Genomic DNA, 20,194 nt, shown 5'->3' on the forward strand with positions numbered 1-20,194 from the left:
TGAAGAAAACCTTGATAAAGTGAAAAATATGCAAACACTTAGCCAGAGCCAAAGAGAAGCACAACCAAACTCATCGACGTGGCAAACGAGATCTGGGGATTGTACTGGTGCACCATGGGATACCTACCTAGCCACGAGCCAACCAGAAGTCTTCCAGCTTGTAAATAGGCCAAGTCAGAGCCAAGGATCAGCTCTGATCCCATATGTAAAGAATGAAGGTGAGATAGGACTGAATTTCATCATGCATGTAGCTACTGGTCCAGTCATTTGCACACTTGCCCACTGAAAAATTATATGAAAACATTGTATTAAAAAAATCAATACCTAAACCATGAAACTAATGCTGAAAGAAGCTGAAAAACAGGATTAGAGAGTCTAGCTCACATAAGCACAGTAACGTACAGCATAAAAAATGGAACTATGCAAACACTAGAAACATTGCCTGGTAACAGCAGAGATATTTAGTGATATTAAAACAGTGCTGAAGACACTATTTTAGATTTTCAGTAAACACATTACCTACTCCCCATGTGGCATAGGTTCATAGGTGTGTACTAGACTAATGGCCATGGAGCCTTTACAAGCCTAGCCCATAGGATTACCCTGGCATTGTGCCACCCATTAGTTCCCAGTGCCTCTGGCGAGTAGAGACACTGGAGTGATGTCCGAGGTGAATTTTCTATTTCCCATCTACTCATCAAGATTTCTCTTGAAGAGGGCCAGTGAGGCGCTCTGCTTGACATGTATGGGAAGTTTATTCCATAGCATGGGCAATCTCTGGGTTATAAGCCTGTCCCTCCAGCTTGCTCTGCTGATTGTAGTAATGAGGTTGAGGTCCCTGGAGCATGTAGTGTGGAGGGATTCGGATTTCTTTAGATGTAACATTTCTAACAGAGCTGGGTTATACATGGCTTTGCATGTCAAATAGAGATCACCTCTAAGTAGGTGATACGAGACAGAGAATAGTTCGAGATTTTTGAGTCTGTCCATATGGGACAAGTGTTTAAGGCCCAGGATCTTCTTTGTGAGGTACTTTTGTGGCCTCTTTAGTTGTTGCAGGTGTCTAGTGAGGTACATGCCAAATAGGGCATTGTACTTGATGATTGGCCTAATGAGGTAAGAGTAGAGGGAGACAATGACCTCTCTCTTCATGAAAACAAAACCCTTAGTAATGAGATGTGCCACAAAGAAAGACTTTCTGACCACAGTGACAATGTGGTGGTCAAAATAAAGGTTGCTGTCAACCTGTGCTCCCAGATTTCTTATAACGCCTTCTGTGTTCAGAGGACTACTATCAATGTGGCAATTCATGGGAACTGGGTTTTTCCCAAAGGGGATGATGACACATTTTTTGGCATTGAGCTTAAGGCCATGGTTCTGACACCAGTAGTTGGTGTCAGTGAGGCCTTTCTGTAGGATGTCAACATCACTTGGGGAGTTAATTATGGCACCCAACTTGCAATCATCTGTGAACTTTGTCAGCCAGAGTCCCTTCATGTTGGCCTGAACTTCAGAGAAGTAGATACCAAACAGGAGAGGACCCAGGACCGAACCCTGTGCGACTCCACTCATGACTGGTTGGCAGTCTGACTTGGATTCAGCTACTTTCACACTGTGGGTTCTATCAGCCAGTTTGCAACACACCTAGTGATATAGGGGGCTGATGCCTAGCTTATTGCGTTTTTCTATTATTCCTGAGTGGGGAATGGTATCAAAGGCCTTGGCCAGATCAAGGTAGGCTGTATGAACCACCTTGCCTTCATCCACAGCTCTGATGACTGACTCAAGGAAGACAACCAGGTTGAGCAGGCATGATGTACCCTTCACAAAACCAAACTGTGTGGGATCCAGAGTTTGGAGATTCCCTATATCCTTGTTTATTAGGTCCATGATGATGCATTCCATAGCTTTGCATATCAGACTCATCGGGCTAATGGGGCGATAGTTCCCAGGGTCTGTAGTCGCTCCTCCTTTGTGGAGAAGGATGACTGTAGAAGTGCGCCATTCAGTAGGGCAAAGACTGAGGTGAGGCTGTGATTGAACAGAGCATACAGGTGAGTTGCCATTTCACTCTGTAGTTCATGTAGAACACAGCCAGGGATATTGACAGGTTCCATAGAAGCTGTATTCTTGCCCTTGGACAGTGCTGTTTTAACATGTGTAGCAGTAATACTGGGTTCCTGGAAATCTACTGGTATTGTGACTGGTCCTGGGGGGGGGTAAACTTGGCAATGAATCTGTCGGCCAGAATATTGGCAATATATTTTGGCTTGCTATAGCAGGTGCCATTGTGCAATAGCTCAGAACAAACCTAGGTATTGCTGTGGAGATTCTTTACATAACTATAGATGGCCTTGTGGGTGTCTTTACTATGTGCTGCAATTCATTTTTCATAGCTAGCTTTTGAGGATTTGATGAGGGATCTCAACTTTTTGTTGCGGCTGATAAAGGAGTTTTTCCAGTCTTGGGAGTTCACCTTATTCCGCATCAGTTTCCTACTTCTGTTGTAGAGTTTGTTTATGGCAGGAGACCACCAGACTGGCTTCCTTTTTTTGGAGGAGGGCATCTTGGTTTTATTGGGTATGGTGAGATCCATGAATTAGTGTGTGATTCTGTGGTCATGCAGCTGTTCTCCAACTGCATGTGTGCCATGAAGTTCGCCACCTCTGTTTTTAGGAGCCCAAAGTTAGCTTTGGAGAAGTTTTTCATGGTGGTTACCTTTGCGGGGGTGGGAGGGATGTGCATTTCCAAGGTGATTAGTTTGTGGTCGGATCTAACCAGGGAGGAGTTGACTACTGGTATGGAGCAACGGTCGCCCATGTTAGTAATGACCAGGTCAGGGATGTTCCTACCTCTAGTGGGTGTAAGAATGAGCTGGTCCAGGGCATGGGGATTAATGAATTCCAGGGAATGTTGGGCAACTGTACTGGTACATGAGTAGTTTTCCTAGTTAATGGAGGGGTATTTGAAGTCGCCAGTAAGACAGTGTTAGGCTGGACTCTGATATTCTCCAGGGTGCTTAGGAAAGGGAAGTGTGAGTCTTGGGACATGGTTCGGGACCTATAGCAGGCTACGACCTGAATCGTTGTCTTACCCAACGTTAGCTGCACCTTAAGTATCTCTGATGCATTATGCTAGGCTACTAGTCTGGAGGTGTGCACATCCTTTATGAATATGGAAACACCACCGCCTTTGGAGCTTCGGTCCAAGTTCTGGGGCCGAAAGGTGTGGAATGAGTTATAGCCTGGTAGTTCAGGGGTGCTTTCTACTGCCTTGAACCAAGTCTCTGTTACAGCACAAATGTCGATGTTCTCAATCAACAAATGTTTCAAGATTCATCTCTGGCTTTTCATTTTCTTCACAAACCTTTTGCATTACAGTTTCATTTTCTAAGTGAAGATGTAAGATACAGAATAAATAAAATATTTTACATTCAGCAATAGAAATCATAGAAACAGACTCACTTCATAACTTCTACATATCCTTTAGCAGCTGCTACATGAAGGGGCGTAGCTCCAGTTTTGGAGTGACGCAGTGCATCTTTTGTGCCTTCGTTAAGCCACTGACGAGCATCTTTCAACATCATTCTTTCTTCCATTCGCCGAGCCTCCTCAATATCAATACCTGAGGGGAAAAAAACAACACAAAATTAACAAATGCAGAATATTTACCATAAGAAAATAAGAAAAATTTCTCATCAGGGGAAAGCCTACATGATTGGAACAGTACACAAACCTCTGCAGAAGCTTCCAGAAGTAGCCACTCCCCAGAGGAGACAGCATACCATTTCATTACAAAAATACTTCTGAAATTACAGGGTTATGCAAAAAAAAAAAATATCAGCCAAATTTTATGAACTCTACAAAAATGAAACAATGGTAAAAATAATTCCAGGGCTGTTTAAATTTAAATTCTAGCACATCTCACTGCAGAAAATGAACTGTTTCATTTGTTTAAAGTGTAAGCTGTCAAATGAATGTCATATGCATTGCTACACCAATTTTGTTAAGCTGCATACTCAAGCACTCTTATCACTTGTAGTTTTCTTAACTAGCATTAGCACAATGACCACTTTCTGCTTTCTGTTTAACACAAAAAGAAACAAAGGTACAACTTTTATACCAAAGTCACTGTATCTGATTTGTTGGATGGGGGAACTAAAGATTAGTAACTACATGACTAGATAACTGGGTTTAAATGTCTGTGGCTTAAAGAAAAGTGCACAATTTGTAAAGAAAGGCCTATTATATCAATAAATGGAAGAGTCCACCAGAGCAAAAAAACGGGAATTGAACCATTTGGTCTGACAGCAAACTAAGCAAAAACAGAGATCATCTTCTGTTACACCCAGCACAAAAAGTCTTGATTACAAAGCCAATCAAAACATTTGAAATTAAAAGCACTATTAAACTACCAAAAAATGGCTCCGGGTCCTGATTACTTCATTTCTAAATGTTATAAATTACTTACAAAAATCTTAACCAAAATCTTTAATGATTTAAAACTTAATGGCATTGTTGGACCACTACCTAAACAAATAAACAATTCAAATCCCTAAGATTAATACTGACCTGGTGAATGTTGCAAATTATAGACCTTTTGCCCTTATTACTTTGGGTGTTAAAATATATGTGGCTGTAGTTGCTAGCAGACTAAAAATATTTACTTCCATTTCAATCTGGTTTTATCCAAGCTAGACAAACTAGTGATCAGAGTAATGTGAATTTCTTCAGTGATAGAAAGAGTATATTTAAAGGTAATAATTCTGCAACAGACATCGATGAATCTAAAGCATTTAACAGGATTAATATAAACATTTCTAGCCGTGAACAATTTTGGTTTCCTATAGCCCTTATTAAAATGTACCAAAATCAGTACATGTATCAAAAACCGTTTACCCATGTCATTTATATACACAACCCCTATTTTTATTTTTCTATTAAAAACATCACTTACACATGTAATATTGTTAAATTTTTAAACTGTTTTGCTTATTATGATAAAATCTACTTAGCTTGCCCAAATTCTGCCATAACTAAAATTATAAACTTTAACCCTATTCTACAACTTTTAAAATTACAAATTAAATTTACAAGCGACAGTCCTTTCTCCTTCAAAATAGGACAACTATAAAGACATTACAAAGCCTGAATGAGTAAATATTATTCAATCTTCAAAGTATTTGCATAAAATGTTTTATTAAATGTTGAGCAACACACTTAAATTTTTTTTTCTAAACAGGCTTTAGCCAAAATGAACATATTTCCTAAAATACTATTCTGCATTATGTCTGCCTTATATAACATAGAACTTAAAAAAGTTAGAACTATTAGGACCTCACTAATTAATTTAGTCTCCCAAATCAGTTAGAATCTCATAAACCAAACTCTTTGCCCATAAACTAGATAAAGGTATTGGTTTACCCAAATTCAACATGTACTGCTAGAAGCACTCCAAACTGTTGAATGTTTGTAATACTGAATGTTTTTAATGCTGGCGTAAGTGAATGAATCATCATATGATCTCTTCTGATGACATTACTTTCTGGGAGATCTTGGAACAGTGGGAATGGAGATTTGCCACACTGTTGCCCCATCTCAGAGGTGGCATATATAATCAGCAGTAGGTAAAAGGAGGATTTGCCCCTTGCAAAAACATAAATTGCTTTGTTTTTGTTTTACTTTTTTTATTTTGACATTTGATCCTAGGGATCAATATTTTTACATTCAATGTACTTGTACTTTAATGTTTCAAAGTATATGTGTACTACTTAATTATTAATTAAAGATGGGTATTGAAAACTACCAAAACCTAGCCATTGGAGTCCAGGGTGTATACAGATTTGGTTTAAATGTTTAAAAATATATAGTTGTAACCAACTGACTCTTCCATTCCTGAGAGAGAAATATTAAATCTCTCAAAAAGTAATAATGTAACTTCTTTCAACCGAGTGATTTGAACTCAAATATTTTAATAAATAATAAAATGATTGACTTATTCAGTTTTTCTGTGATTAAAAATAAATCAATATGGGATTTCATTTTGAAAAATAAAAAATTAGTTGAAAAACTAAGACTGGAGATATAATAACCTAAATGTTATTTGCCTACGTTAAACCAAATATGGAATCTTCTGAAATGTAAATATTTAACCAGGAATATGACTATAAAATAACCTTTTTTTTTAAACTTTTTGTTATTGCTCGTATATAACAATGCAATTTCAGAAATATATAAAACTAATCTCAAACTTCAGCTGCAAATATATGTAATGCTAACATCAATTTGGTCATCATATAACCAACTTATCGCCAATGATGATATATATATATATATATATATATATATATATATACACACACACACATATACACACATATATACATACACACACATTTTATATATATATATATATATATATATATATATATATATATATGCACACACACTCTTAGGCTTTCAAGACAATATTACGTCTTGGAGACAGAAGCAAATTTATCCCAGCAATCAGGGAATGTCGAGAAGTAGGTGTGAGATTCTGGCTGCTGTATCCAGTTGTCTTCAGAATATTTTTTCTCTGGAGAATCGAAGACATTTTTTAGATGCAGAGCAGACTAGGGAAAATTAAGTTTAGCCAGCAAACAGAATGGGGTTCTGCTTCTCATTCTTCTGACAATAAAGCTCACAGAGAGACTTTGCCAGTAAAACCTTTTCCAGTGTTCCCAATGAAAATGTTTGAGAGCAGAAAAAATCACAAGCCCCTAGAAGAATCAGGAATACTGGTGTTGAGAGATGGGGATGAAGAAGAACACAACCAGCAATCTGGAAATTAGTCAATAAATGGGAGACTATAAAGTATCAATCACATTTGTGAAATATAACTTTGGAAGAAAAAGTGGCTGAAAAACACTGGTCTTTTGTTGACTTTGTTAAACTTGTAAAGGGACTGTAAAGCACATACCCCAGTTTGTCATTAATGTTTAGAAGGACACTACATGGGGGAAAAGTAAGTTAAAACATTTTTATTATTATTTGTAAAAAATCATTTTGTGATAATAACCTGCATATGATGCAGTAAAGCAGTTTTGTGGAGAATGTAGCTGGGGTATTTTAACTGTGGGGATGAGGTGAATATTTTCAGCAATTGTATGTGATAAAAATATTAAAGTAAGCAAGTACTTTTTAGTTGAAAGAAATACAGGCTTTACAATGTAAAAACAGAAGGCAGGCTAGACAAAATCAAGTTTAATTTAATATGCTGTAATTAGGGGCTGCTGGGTATGGATGTGGGTGTTAAAGTACACAGAGCATTTTATATGTAGAGTTGAGATGTTTTCTCTTATTTTTGCTACAGTGAATGTCTGGATTAATACCCTTGATTTAATCCCAAAACAAGTGTTTTTGTAAGCAAATAGGCTTGAAAAATTAGACAAAATTATGAAAGCCATCAAAAGTGCTACATTTCTTGCATATGCAACATTAGATTTTTTCCTTTAGCAAATGTTTAGTGGGAGTTAAGAACTCTGCAGCTGAAGGCAGTTGTACATTCTGTTCTGAGTGAAATTTATAGATTCCTTCCTGCATCTGTAGATTTGTTTAACTGATTATGTTTCCATGGATAGCAGCAGTCCGCAGGTGCAAGTAAATAATCTTGAGAGCTCTGAGCATTCTTTCTGAGGGAAACGCAACATTTTAAGGTACACTGGCAAGCAGTTCAGTAAAGAAAAGTCTGAAACTATTGAAAGTAAATGAGAGATATCAGTTTCCCTAACAACCTTAATACTTTAGAGCATTTAAAAAAAGTATATAATTTAGTTTTATTTAAAGATAGCTGGTGCGCTTTTTCTTAAGGCTAAAATTAATGTTTTCTGAATTCATACAAGCTATTTTCACATTTGGGAGGGGAAACTGAGATATGAAAAGAACAAACACTAGTCATTCCAAAGGGAAGCACAGTCTAACTTGAACTTTAGCATGGGTAATCTTAATTTGAGATTAAGTAATGCCCGTGGTTGTAGCTACTGATTTGGGACAACTGTTCTTATCTGGAGGGTTAAACTTCATTTTTGAATATGTACATAGTTTTGTGTGTTTGGTCTAAGTTCATAGGTTATGGGATATTCTGAAATGTGTGTATTGTTTCAGGATTTTCATTAGAACAAAAAAATCTTCAAAATGTGACAGATTCAAATGAAGATGACAAGAAATAACTACATAAAAGATCAACCTGCCAAACATTAGTGTCTGCATGTAGCACAAAAGTTGGAAATACACATTGAAAAAAACTGTCATGTACAATAGGCGGGAACAATAATTTTTTAACATAATGGCTACACTGTCTGTATTACCTTGGCACATAAATGGCCATACAGGAACAGACAAAAAGGTATGAGTACTGCATTATATTATGAAATACAGAGTGCAGACAGCAATGGAGACACATTTGGAAATAAGTAAGCATGTGAACTGGAAAGAAGTGAGCATGTGAATTTGATAAATAAAGGATTTCAGGATAGATATTCAGCAGAATATCCGAGACAAACGAAAAGGGGAATAATTACACTAACTGCTAGAAGAGCTCCAACAGTGATAGAATAGGGAAAACATAATAATGGTAGATTTGTTGTAGTGAAGGGCTATTGGCAAAGGAAGAGGATTACACTGGCATACATTTATATTCCACTAAAAACTACTATTATGGAGTTTAAGGCAATTTTGGGAGAAGTAATCCGCTTTCATCAGGGAAGGTGGGGACAGGAACTTGGTTTGCAGTCAGAATGCATCTGCAGACCTAGAAGGGAAAATATAACAAAAGAAGGTAGACTTCTAAAGAAATGTATAAGAATATTTGGTATGGAACAGGTAAGTTTGGTAGTACGAACTCGGACAGAATTTACATATTCCCCAAGGTACAATAATTAGGCTAGACTAGAATAAAATTACATTTCACAGGAACATGTGCATTTAACTGAAAGCTTCAACACACATCTAATAACTATTTCAGATCATCAACAACGTCCATATCATGCACCAATAAAAGCCAACATAAAATGCAGGGTAATGACGTAAAAATGAGACAGTGATGCTTTCTTATCTACCTGTTAAAGAAAGGAATCTAAGGAATGGACAGTGGTAATTGTTCTTGAATAAGGAAAGATAGACATTTCTTCATAAGTTATAACTAATGAGTAAAATAAAATGAAAATGGATTTTAAAAACAGGGTAGAAATAAAAGAAAAAAGATACAGTTGAAAAGTTATATGAATTATTTAGTGGAGGTGACAAAGGTTAAAGTACTACAGAATAAGGAGAACCTCACAGAACAACAAGAGGCACAACTTCAGCGAGCTAAAGAGAAAATAAGGAGGCAATGTGATAATATGCATGCGTTTGGAAAGTTTACTGCTGAGCAACTTTTTTTCTACATTTCCAGAGCACAAAATCTTTTAGCACAACAATTTAGGAAACAGAAAGTACAAAGGGTTGTTGACAATCTTAGGGAGCCTATAACAAAAAAATAACCAGAGATCCTATACAGGTATTAGAAATACTTCAGAAGTGTTATGAAAATCTGTATAAAACAGAGAAATGTGGAACTAAAGAACAAGCACAAATGGAAATATTCATATTTAATTATGCCAAGATTAGAGGTAAATAAGAAGCATCAACTAACATTTAACAGTGATATATAGTCAATCTTCAAGAAAGTCTCCAGGAACAGATAGTATTCATGTAGAAGTCTGGAAATTAGGAGGGAAGAAAGTGATAAATAGTTGTAAGATTTAAACAGTCTTTTAAATGGAAGGGAAGCATCAACATGTTGGAAGAAAGCCGTGGCATAAAGACCTAGCAGACCTAGCTTCATATAGACCCATTTTAAAGTTAAACCATGATTATAAAGTGTTTGTCTACACTAGCTAAAAGAATGGTAAATCTGTCGCCAAACTTCTTCAATGTGGATCAATGTGGTTCTGTAGACAGGAGGCAAACATCTGACATTAGAAGAACAGTGAAGATGTAGAGGGAAGGAAAATTTAAGTAAATATCATTGTTGTTGGGTCTAGATGCAGAAAAAGCATTTGCTAGAGTAAGCTGTGACTTTATGAGCAGGGCAAAGGAAGCACTTGCACTCCCTAATACAATAATAGGGTTAATTGGGAGAATATATGAAAGATCAGAGGGGCAAGAATTAAACTGGGAGGGTTCCTCTCTGACAAGTTGTGTTTTCAAAGAGGAACCAGGCAGAGATGTCCTCTTTCCCCTTTGTAACTTGCTTTACATTTACAGTCACTGTTAAAGAAAATAAGGGCCTTAGAAAAGCAAGGATATAAATGGTATGGTAATCAAAAAAGTTGACTGTATTTGCAGACATTATTTTGTACCTGACAAATCCAGAAAAGGATATCCAAGTGTTTTGGAATATTTTGACACAGTTTCAAGGAGTTTTGGGATATAAAATTAATGAAGATAAAACAAAGGCTATAGCAACAAATTATGTACCTGCACAAGAATTGGTTGAGAAATACCCATATTTATGAAGACACAATGAGATGAATTATTTAGGCGTATAAATTAATATGGTAACTAAGGATATGTGGGAAGAGGCTAAACAAAAGATATTACAAAAACTGATAAACTGGAAGTTCTTGTTTATGGACATGGATAGTCAAGATACAAGCAGTGAAAATGTTTTTAGTCCCTTTAGTTTTATCCAGGTCAGGTATATTTTACCAACCAGAGTAGAAATTGTGGACATTAATAAATAGTTGAATGAATATATCTGGGAAGAAAAAGGGGCAAGAGTTAAGTGAAATAATTTGATCCTTCCAATTAAACAAGGTGGTTTAGGGTTACATGAGTTGAATGGATATCTTAGAGCTATACAGTTAGGGCTTTAGTAACACAAATAGAAGGTTATAATTCAAAATGGAAATGGATAATGTTGAAGCAGGGGGAAGTTCAAGTAGTAATGTTTGTGGATGGGTGGGTGGTGGTGGGATTTTGGACGTAGATCCTTTGAGAAGAGAAAAACAATAATACAGAATTTTGTATTCATAAAGTAGCAGAAAAGTATTCTAAGAGCTACTCCAACACAAGAATGAAGAAAGGAATTTTTGCCAATATGAATAACTGAAAGTATGGGTATAAAACATAGGCAAGATTGAGCTGGAATTTACTGAAGAAAAAGTACAGTTTTGTACCTACCATAAATGTAGATGTCCGATAGGTATGCATCTGCAGTCATAACATATGGGTTGTCCTGCCTCAGGCAGCCCTTCAGTCGGCCGGATTCCAAAGTCTGGGTCTGGCCTCGGCTGATGTCGCACTTCACCCGACGTCATAGCTCCTGGGGTATAAAGGCATTAGCCGACGCCATTTTCCTCAGTGTTTCTTGCCCCAGATGCCAGGCACCCTCTAGGAAGGCTAAATTTGGATAAATGTAGAAAATTCCAAACAGTAGAAAGCAAAATATATATATACATATATACATACAAACAAATACACCATAATAGATTCCCCCAGCTAGCTAAAAGAGGGGTAAGTACCCTAGGAATAGCACAGAGGGGAAGGAGGGTGGGTAATCCTGACTGCAGATGCATACCTATCGGAAATCTACATTTATAGTAGGTACAAAACTGTACTATGTCCTTCAAGGATGCATCTGCAGTCATAACATATGGGTAGAATACCATAGCCAAACTGGGGGAGGAGGCACTAAGATAATGATGGTGTAGTTAAGATCCCTTGTAAAACAGCAGTTGCAAAACCTGCTTGCGATCTGGAGTATAAAGGAAGATTATAATGCTTGGCAAATGTATGCACAGAGCTCCAAGTAGCAGCTTCTAAAATGTCTTTGGTAGCCAATCTTCGTAGGAAAGCTGTAGTGGTGGCTGTAGCTCTTGTGGAGTGAGGCCTGATATTTTCAGGAGTTGTCTTTCCATGAAATGAGTAGCAGAATCGAATGCAATTTCCTATCCATTTTGAGATTGTCTGTTTTGAAATTGCTTTTCCTTGCACTCCTGTTGCATATGCTAGCAGAAGTTGGTCAGTTTTTCTGCTGGCCTTAGTTCTGTCCAGATAGTAGCGCAGTTGTCTGTGTACATCTAAGGTGTGTAGTAGTTTTTCCCCCCTGTTCTGTGGGTTGGGAAAGAATGTAGGTAAATGAATAGCTTGGTTCAAGGATACCCTGGATACCACCTTTGGCATAAAAGTAGGATTGGTTCTCAGAGACACTCTATCCTGGTGGAAGATAAGGAAAGGCTGCACTGCCATTAATGCCTGTAACTCAGATACCCTTCTTGCTGAAGTGATTGCTAGCAGGAAGGCAGTTTTCCAAGATAAGAACTGTAAGTCTGCTGTTGCTGCTGGTTCAAAAGGGGGAAGTGTTAATTTTTCTAGCACAAAATTGAGATCCCATGCAGGCAGAGTTTGTTTCCTTGGAGGCTTTACATTTTTGATCCCTCTCAAAAATTGTCTGAGGAGAGGATGAGAGAAGACAGGAGGATCCATGTTGTACTCTGATGAAATTGCTGATGCATGAATCTTAATGGAAGAATAGGACAGGCCATTGTGGAACAGTTCTGCTAAGTATTCCAGGATGTGTGCTAGGTTTGCCAGTGTGACATTTTCTCCCTTTTCTGCACTCCAAATGAGGAATCTTTTCCATTTGGCCGAATATGTTTTCCTTGTGGGGGGTCTGCGAGCCTCCAGGATAATGTCCTTAACCCCCTGAGGTAAATCAGTTTGTTTTTGTTTTATGCAATTTTCCAGGCAGTTAGCCGCAGCGTTTTTAAGTTTGGATGCAGGGTCTTGTAGTTGTTCTGCATTAGAAGTAAAGGACATAGAGGTAGAGGCCATGAGTGTGTCCGAGACATGCTTCTCAGTAGCGGGTACCAATGTTGCCTTGGCCAGTCTGGAGCTATCAGAATTACCTTTGGCTGTTCCTCACTGATCTTCACTAGAACTTTGTTCATCAAGGGGAGAGGTGGAAAGGCATATATTGTCAGGGCCTTCCAGCTGAAAGAAAGGGAGTCCACCCTCCAAGCAAGTGGGTGATATACTCTTGAGCAGAATTTCTTCAGTTGGTGGTTGAGTGGGGAGGCGAACAGGTCTATCTCTGGCATTCCCCATTTCTTTGTTATGGTTTTGAAGATATCTGGATGCAGCATCCATTCGTGAGCATCAGTGGTAGTTCTGCTTAAGCTGTCTGCTAGTGAATTCTCTTTCCCTGGTACAAATCTGGCCTGCAGTTGGATGTTGAGATTCAGTCCCAAGTTCCACAGGTCCATTGCCATCCGGCATAGAGGGTATGAATGTGTGCCTCCCTGTTTGTTGATGTACCACATGACTGTGGTATTGTCCGTCCTTATCAGCAGGTGTCCTGGTCTGAATGCCTCGATTGCATGCTTCACTGCCAGCATCTCCTTTAGATTTATGTGTAGATTCAGCTGGTCTTGGGACCATAGGCCTTGGATACACTTGTCTTCCATGTGTGCCCCCCCCAGCCTAGGTCTGAGGCATCCGTGGTGATGGTCTGCCTTGGATGTGGTTTGTGGAAAGGCAATCCTCTGTTTATCTGACAGGCCTGAGCCCACCACAGGAATTCTTTTTTCAGACATGGAATGATTGGTATCAGGGCTTCTAGACTGTGTTTGTGTTGAGACCATACATTCCTTACGTACCATTGTAACTTTCTCATATGCAGCCTGGCATGTGGGATTAAGATTATGCAGGATGCCATGTAACCCAGGGCCTGCAGGACTTTCCTTGCAGTAAGCTGAGTTTGTCTTGTTAATGCCATGAAATAGACTGGTAGTTGCTTTTGTTTTTCCTCTGTGAGAAAAGCCATTTGAGTTATTGTGTCCAGTTCTGCACCCAAAAATGTTATCCTTTGGGATGGCACTAGTCTTGACTTTTGTATGTTGACTGTGTATCCCAAGGCTTGCAGCAGTTGTATGACATAGGCCAAATCCTTTATTAATTTTGTCTTGTTGTCCGCTTGTATTAGGCAGTCGTCCAGGTATGGGTAGATTTGAATTCCCTGAAGCCTGCAATGAGCAATTACTGATGCCAGGCATTTCGTGAACACTCTGGGCGCAGTAGATAAGCCAAAGGGCAATGCTGAGAATTGATAATGATCTGATCCTGCAAGAAAACTGAGGTGTCTTCTGCAATCTGGTCGTATAGGGACATGCAGGTATGCCTCCTTGAGATCTAGAGTCACCAGCCAAGACTCCTTGCCCAACATGGGAAGAAGTTGCTGTAGGGTCAGCATTTTGAATTTTGGAACAATGAGATATGTGTTCAGTGTGAACAAGTCGAGAATAGGCCTCCATTGATTTTCTTTTCTTGGTACAAGGAATAGTCTGGAGTAAAATCCTTGGCCTTGTTCCATAGATGGTACCTTTTCTATTGCTCTCATCCTTAGTAAGCTGATGATTTGTTTTAGAGCCTCTGATTTCTGGCTTGGTGGAAGGTTTGGCATTCCTCTCTTTTTTGGTAGAGTGTGGAAGTGAAACCTGTAGCCCTTGTCTATTGTTTGTAAAGTCCATTTGTCTCCTGTAATGCAATGCCAGTTTTTTGAAAATAAAGCTAGCTTTCCCCAAGGGTGCTTCCAGTTGTTCCCTGGTAGGCGGAATCAGAGCCAAGTCATTGTGTCTGTCCTGTGGAAGTGGTTGCAGTCGCAGCTGTGGCGGCACTTTTCTGGTTGGCAGGTTGCCACTGACGACCCCTGTAGGCACCCCTTGATTGACCTCTGCCTCTTGGGCGTCTATTTCTGCCTCTCTGTGCTCTGGAGGTGTCTGGAAAGGACCAATTCTTTGAAGGCCAATTTCTGCTAAACCTCGGAGGTTGGAGCTGCAAAAAATCCTTGACTGTTTGGACAGATTTTGCTTTTTCTTCCACTTTCTTTAGAACCTCCTGTGCAGGGGAGCCAAACAAACTTTGTTTCTCCATAGGAGCATCTAGGAGTTTAGACTTAACATGGTCTGGTAAGGATTGTTCTTTTAACCAGGCATGCCTTCGAATCACTGCTCCAGTCATAGCTGATCTAAATGAAGCCTCCAGTGCATCATAGCCACATTTTAAGAAATGATTACTGACCTGCTGAGAGTTGTGTACCAAATCCTGAAGGGACTTACGGTCTAAAGGTTCAGGAGAGGCCAGCTTTTTATTCAGCTGATCTAACAAATTCCTGGTACTGTATCATGTGAAATTGACAGTTTAAAGCCCTGGCAGAAAGAGTAGCAGATGTATAAACTTTTTACCCCATCTCTAAAGCTCTAGATTCCCTTTCAGAGGGTAGTGGGTTTTTGGCAGAGGCAGCTGCAACACCTTTAGGGCCCTGAGAAATGGTTTCTGGGTCTGCAGCATGAGCCTTATACAAGTGGAAGTGAGAATCCGGGACCCTGTAGTATCTGTCAGGTTTGGCAGGGGCCGGGGGAAGAGAATCAGGGGCAGTACTGGCATCACTGTATGCATCATCAACAACTGATAGTACAGGTGGTATGGCTAAAGGCCTATGCTGTGGTAAGTGTAAAAAAGTCCTTAGCATTTTCCTAGAATCAGAAAAATCCTGACCCTGCCATTGGAAGTGTTCCCTCATTGAGTGTAGGGTTTCCCCAAAAGAAAATTCTTCTGGAGGTGAGGCAGAAGGAATGGAGTCTTCTGCATCAGAATCCTCATAAGGTGAGTATGGGCCTTCCTGATGGTCAGATAAATCTGAACCATCCGAGGAATAGTCAGCGGAGAGAGGTTCAGGGGGTTCAGTCCTAGGCCTCTTACTCTTATCAGGAGGGGGTTGTGAGGCCCTGTCTGGGTGAGGTTGGGATCCCCTGATCAGAGAAATAAGGTCCTCAGCAAGGCTGAGAATCTGGGAACTTGAGGTAGGCCTGTGAGAGGGAGCTTTTGTAGGTAAGGCCTTGGAAAGTTTGGCTGCTTTAGCCCTGGAAAAGGCCTTGATAGACATAGAAGCAGGGGGTCTAGCTGCCCCACGTGCAGGAGTAGAGATGTCCAACGGAATAGTGTCAGACAAATCTTGTGCGCCTGCTTCTTCAGCAGGAATTTCTGAAGCCGACTCAGCTATGGCCTGTGTGGCCTCGGTCATTGGAGGCATGCTTTCGCAAGGAGAATCGAGGTCTCGGTTTCAGCCGAAACCGAGACACATGTAGGCCTAACCGTGGTTTCAGCCGCGGTGTCGGTCCTTTCCTAGCGCTTTTAGCTAAATGTGTAGTCGGAGTCTCCGACCGCATTTTATATGCAAAAGTGGAGCCAAAGAACTCTTCTGCAAACTCCGACCAACGTCTAAGTGTCCGCCGGTTGAAGGAAGCACAGGCTAAACAAGCTGATACGTCGTGGTATGGGCCTAAGCAAGGAAGGCAGTAAGAGTGGAAATCCTTATGAGGTATTTGTTTCCCACAAGTTAAACAATTATTTACTTTGTCTGACATCGGCTGAGGCAAGAAAGAGTCCTCAACGGGGTACTTAGCTTTTTTAGAAGTCTTCGGTAGTTGAAATCTCTGGATCTGACCGACCGGCACTTGCGAACCGCTTCTGCTTCGGGCACCGCGCGGCAAGAAAGACTGAGGAAAATGGCGTCGGCTGATGCCTTTATACCCCAGGAGCTATGGCTTCGGGTGAAGTGCGACATCAGCCGAGGCCAGACCCAGACTTTGGAATCCGGCTGACCGAAGGGCTGCCTGAGGCAGGACAACCCATATGTTATGACTGCAGATGCATCCTTGAAGGACATCTGGCAAACGAACCAAGGTATTGGGAGCAAATAACTACAGAGGGACAGGTAAAGTGGGATGAAGCCGCAAAGAAGTTTGAACACCAGGCTACAGATTGCCTTCCTTACTAGGGATTGACATCAAAGTATAGGAAAACAGAAAGGGATAGGAGAATTTTAAGTGAAAGACCTGGTCTGGTAGTTTTTTCATTCTCTTTTTGATTGCTTTGGTAGAGTTCTTAGTTTAATCAAGAACAGAAGCTGCTGTTAAAAAAAAAAACAATTGGTAGGGCATATAAAATATTGCATTATAACTATTAGAATCAATCAGAGGTTAGAAAAGATTAGGAAGAGAGACTAAAAAGGCAACTTAAAATAGGGCGATGGGTGACATATGTACGGCATTTAAGTATGCAACAAAGTTCAGCTGATTTAGGGCCTTTGCATGGAAGTGTTTGCATAAGTATTTTTATACACCAGACTTCAAAGAATTTTTCATCAGGTAGTTAGCAAATGTTGGAGGTGAGATGGGGGAAGAAAAGTACAGTTGTGTACACTTACCATAAATGTAGATGTTCGAGTGTATTCACTGTTGCAGTCATTACATTTGGGTAATCCTGCTGGCAGGTTGCCCTCAGTCGGCCTGAATTCCAAAGTCTTGGGTCCTGCGTCGGCTGCTGTCGCCCCTTCCCTGAAGTCAGGTCGTCAGGGGTATAAAAGAAGCAGCCGACGCCATTTTCTTTACTTGACCCAGATGTCAGGTGCCCCCTAAAAGGGTAGCCAAAATTTATATCTATATAAAAAATTACATGCACCAATATAAACTTTACCTTCATCTACAAGCAAATACACTATACAGGTTGTATAAATCAGAGAAGGAAAAGTACAGTTTTGTACCTACCATAAACGTACATGTTCGAGTGTCTTCACTGCTGCAATCATTACACTTGGGTTATCCTGCCATCAGGCAGTCCCGCAGTCGGCCAGAGTTCCAAAGTCTTGGTCCGGCGTCGGTTGCTGTCGCTTCTTCCCTGACGTCAGTGAGCCAGGGGTATACAAGATGCAGCTGATGCCATTTTCTTCAGTTTTTCTTGCCCCAGATGTCAAGTGCCCCCAAAAGGATAGGCAATACATAATGCTTACAAAACATACAGAAAGTAAAAACATAACCTTTAGTAGCCACCAAATACACCACATAAAAAGTATAGTGTAGAAAGATATAGATAAGACCCAGCTAAGAAAGAGGGGAAAGCGGGTGGGTAACCAGGACTGCAGCAGTGAAGACACTTGAACATCTACATTTATGGTAGGTACAAAACTGTACTATGTTCATCGTGTTTCACTGCTGCAGTCATTACACTTGGGAAGAATTCCAAAGCTGAGTCAGGGTGGCTGGTTCTAGAGAGGATTTGGTGTGGCTATGAGGCCCTGCAGCACTGCAGTGGCAAAGCCAGCTCTGGATCTGGAGTAAAGAGGCAAGTGGTAATGCTTGGTAAAGGTGTGCACTGAACTCCAAGTTGCAGCTTCCAGAATGTCCTTGGTAGCTACTCCTCTAAGATGGGTAGAAGTTGCAGTTGCCCTGGTGGAATGTGGTCTAATGATAGATGGTACAAGCTTTCCCATGCTGTGTGCAGCAGAACCAGATACAGTGTCCTATCCACTTTGAAATGGTCTGCTTTGAAATAGCCTTTCCCCTGTGATTTTGCAGCATAGGATACAAACAATTGCTCAGTTTTCCTGAAAGCTTTTGTTTTGTTTAAGTAGAAGCATAATTGTCTGTGTACGTCCAAGGAATGTAGAATTCTCTCCCCTTTATTCTGGGGGTTTGGATAAAAAGTTGTCAAGTGAATATTTTGGTTGTGAGCCACACTGGATACCACCTTAGGCATAAATGAAGGGTTTATTCTTAAGGAAACCCTGTCTTGGTGAAAAATGATGAAGGGCTCCACTGCTATTAGTGCCTGTAGTTCTGAGACTCTTCGTGCTGAGGTTATTGCCAGTAGCAGGACAGTTTTCCATGATATCTATTTTATTTCTGCTGCATTGGCTGGCTCAAAAGGAGGTAAAGTGAGCTTTTCCAAGACAAAATTGAAGCCCCAAGTAGGTGTTGGTGCTCTTCGGGGCAATCTTATGTTGTTTGCCCCTCTGAGGTACTGCTTTAGCAATGGATGAGAGAAAATAGGAGGATCTGTGTTGTAATGAGCCGAGATGGCAGAAGCGTGGACCTTAATGAATGAGAAGGATAGTCCTTTGTCCTGCATCTCAGTTAAGTATTGTATTATCTGAGGAATGTTAGGGACAAGAGGGTCAAGGCCTTGAGCCTGGTTCCAGGCACAGAATCTCTTCCACTTTTCTGAATAAGATTTCCTGGTGCTAGGCCTTCTGGCCTCCAAAATGACATCCATAACAGCTTTTGAGAGAGGTCTTCCCTGTTTGGCTAATGAATCTGCCATGCAGCCAGGGATAAGGTTTTGAGCTGACTGTGTCGGATCTGATTGTTTTGTTGAGTCAGCAGGTATGGAATTTGAGGCAAAATCCAAGGTGGGCCTCTAACTATGTTCTTTAAGACTGGGTACCAATGTGGCCAGTCTGGAGCAATCAGAATCATCTGTGGTTTTTCTTGTCTAGCTTTTAGGAGAACCTTCGAAAGGAGAGGCAAAGGAGGGAAGGCATAAACGTGTAGGCTTTTCCAGCTGAACAAAAGAGCATCCACTTTCCATGCTTGTGTGTGACAAGTCCTTGTGCAAAATTTTTGTAGTTGGCAGTTCAGTGGGGAGGCAAAGAGATTTATGTCCGGGCGCCCCCAATTTTTGCATTATCATGCTGAAAACTTGTGGATTTAATCTCCACTCGTAAGGATCCATGATGTTTCTGCTTAGGTCGTCTGCCAGAGTATTTTTCTTTGCTGGCAGGAATTGTGCTTGCAGATGAACTTGATAAGTTAGAGCTGTGTTCCACAAAGTCATGGCTTGTCTGCATTGGAGGTAAGAATGAGTGCCCCCTTGCTTGTTTATGTACCACATTACTGTGGTGGTGTCTGTCTTTAATAGTAGTTGTCCTGGATGCAGAAGGTCCTTGAAAGCTGTTAGGGCATTTTGTACAGCCAACATCTCTTTTTGATTGATGTGTACATGCATTTGGTCTGTGGTCCATTTGCCCTGAATACATTTTTCCTGCCATGTGTGCTCCCCAGGCGTAATCCGAAGCATCTATTGTCAAAGTCTGCCTGGCTGTGGGTAGTGTAAAAGGCTGACCCTTGTTGAGGTGACATGTCTGTGCCCACCATCGAAACTCCTGTTGCAGGCAGGGAATTAGTGGTATTACCATTTCCAAGCTGTGAGTGTTGATTCCAAACACTTTTTAGGTACCATTGTAATTTCCTCATATGCAGTCTGGCATATGGAATTAGAAGTATGCAGGATGCCATGAATCCCAAGGCCTGCAGAATTTTTCTTGCAGGGAGTTG

At 40.3% G+C, this 20,194-nt stretch overlaps 1 protein-coding gene across 1 annotated transcript in view; it reads right to left on the minus strand.

Moving 5' to 3' along the window:
• The window catches only part of LOC122791483 (protein phosphatase 1 regulatory subunit 12A-like), a 1,771,856-nt gene that overhangs the window by 1,360,796 nt on the left and 390,866 nt on the right, over positions 1-20,194 (minus strand). Inside the window, exon 3 of the mRNA XM_044059226.1 lies at positions 3,465-3,624. Coding sequence (XP_043915161.1) covers positions 3,465-3,624 — 160 coding nt within the window. The remainder of the gene's footprint in view (positions 1-3,464; positions 3,625-20,194) is intronic.

This window comes from Protopterus annectens, chromosome 17.part0 (assembly GCF_019279795.1).
Source record: "Protopterus annectens isolate FY-2018-M chromosome 17.part0, PAN1.0, whole genome shotgun sequence".
In the NCBI taxonomy this organism is placed as follows: Eukaryota; Metazoa; Chordata; order Ceratodontiformes; family Protopteridae; genus Protopterus; species Protopterus annectens.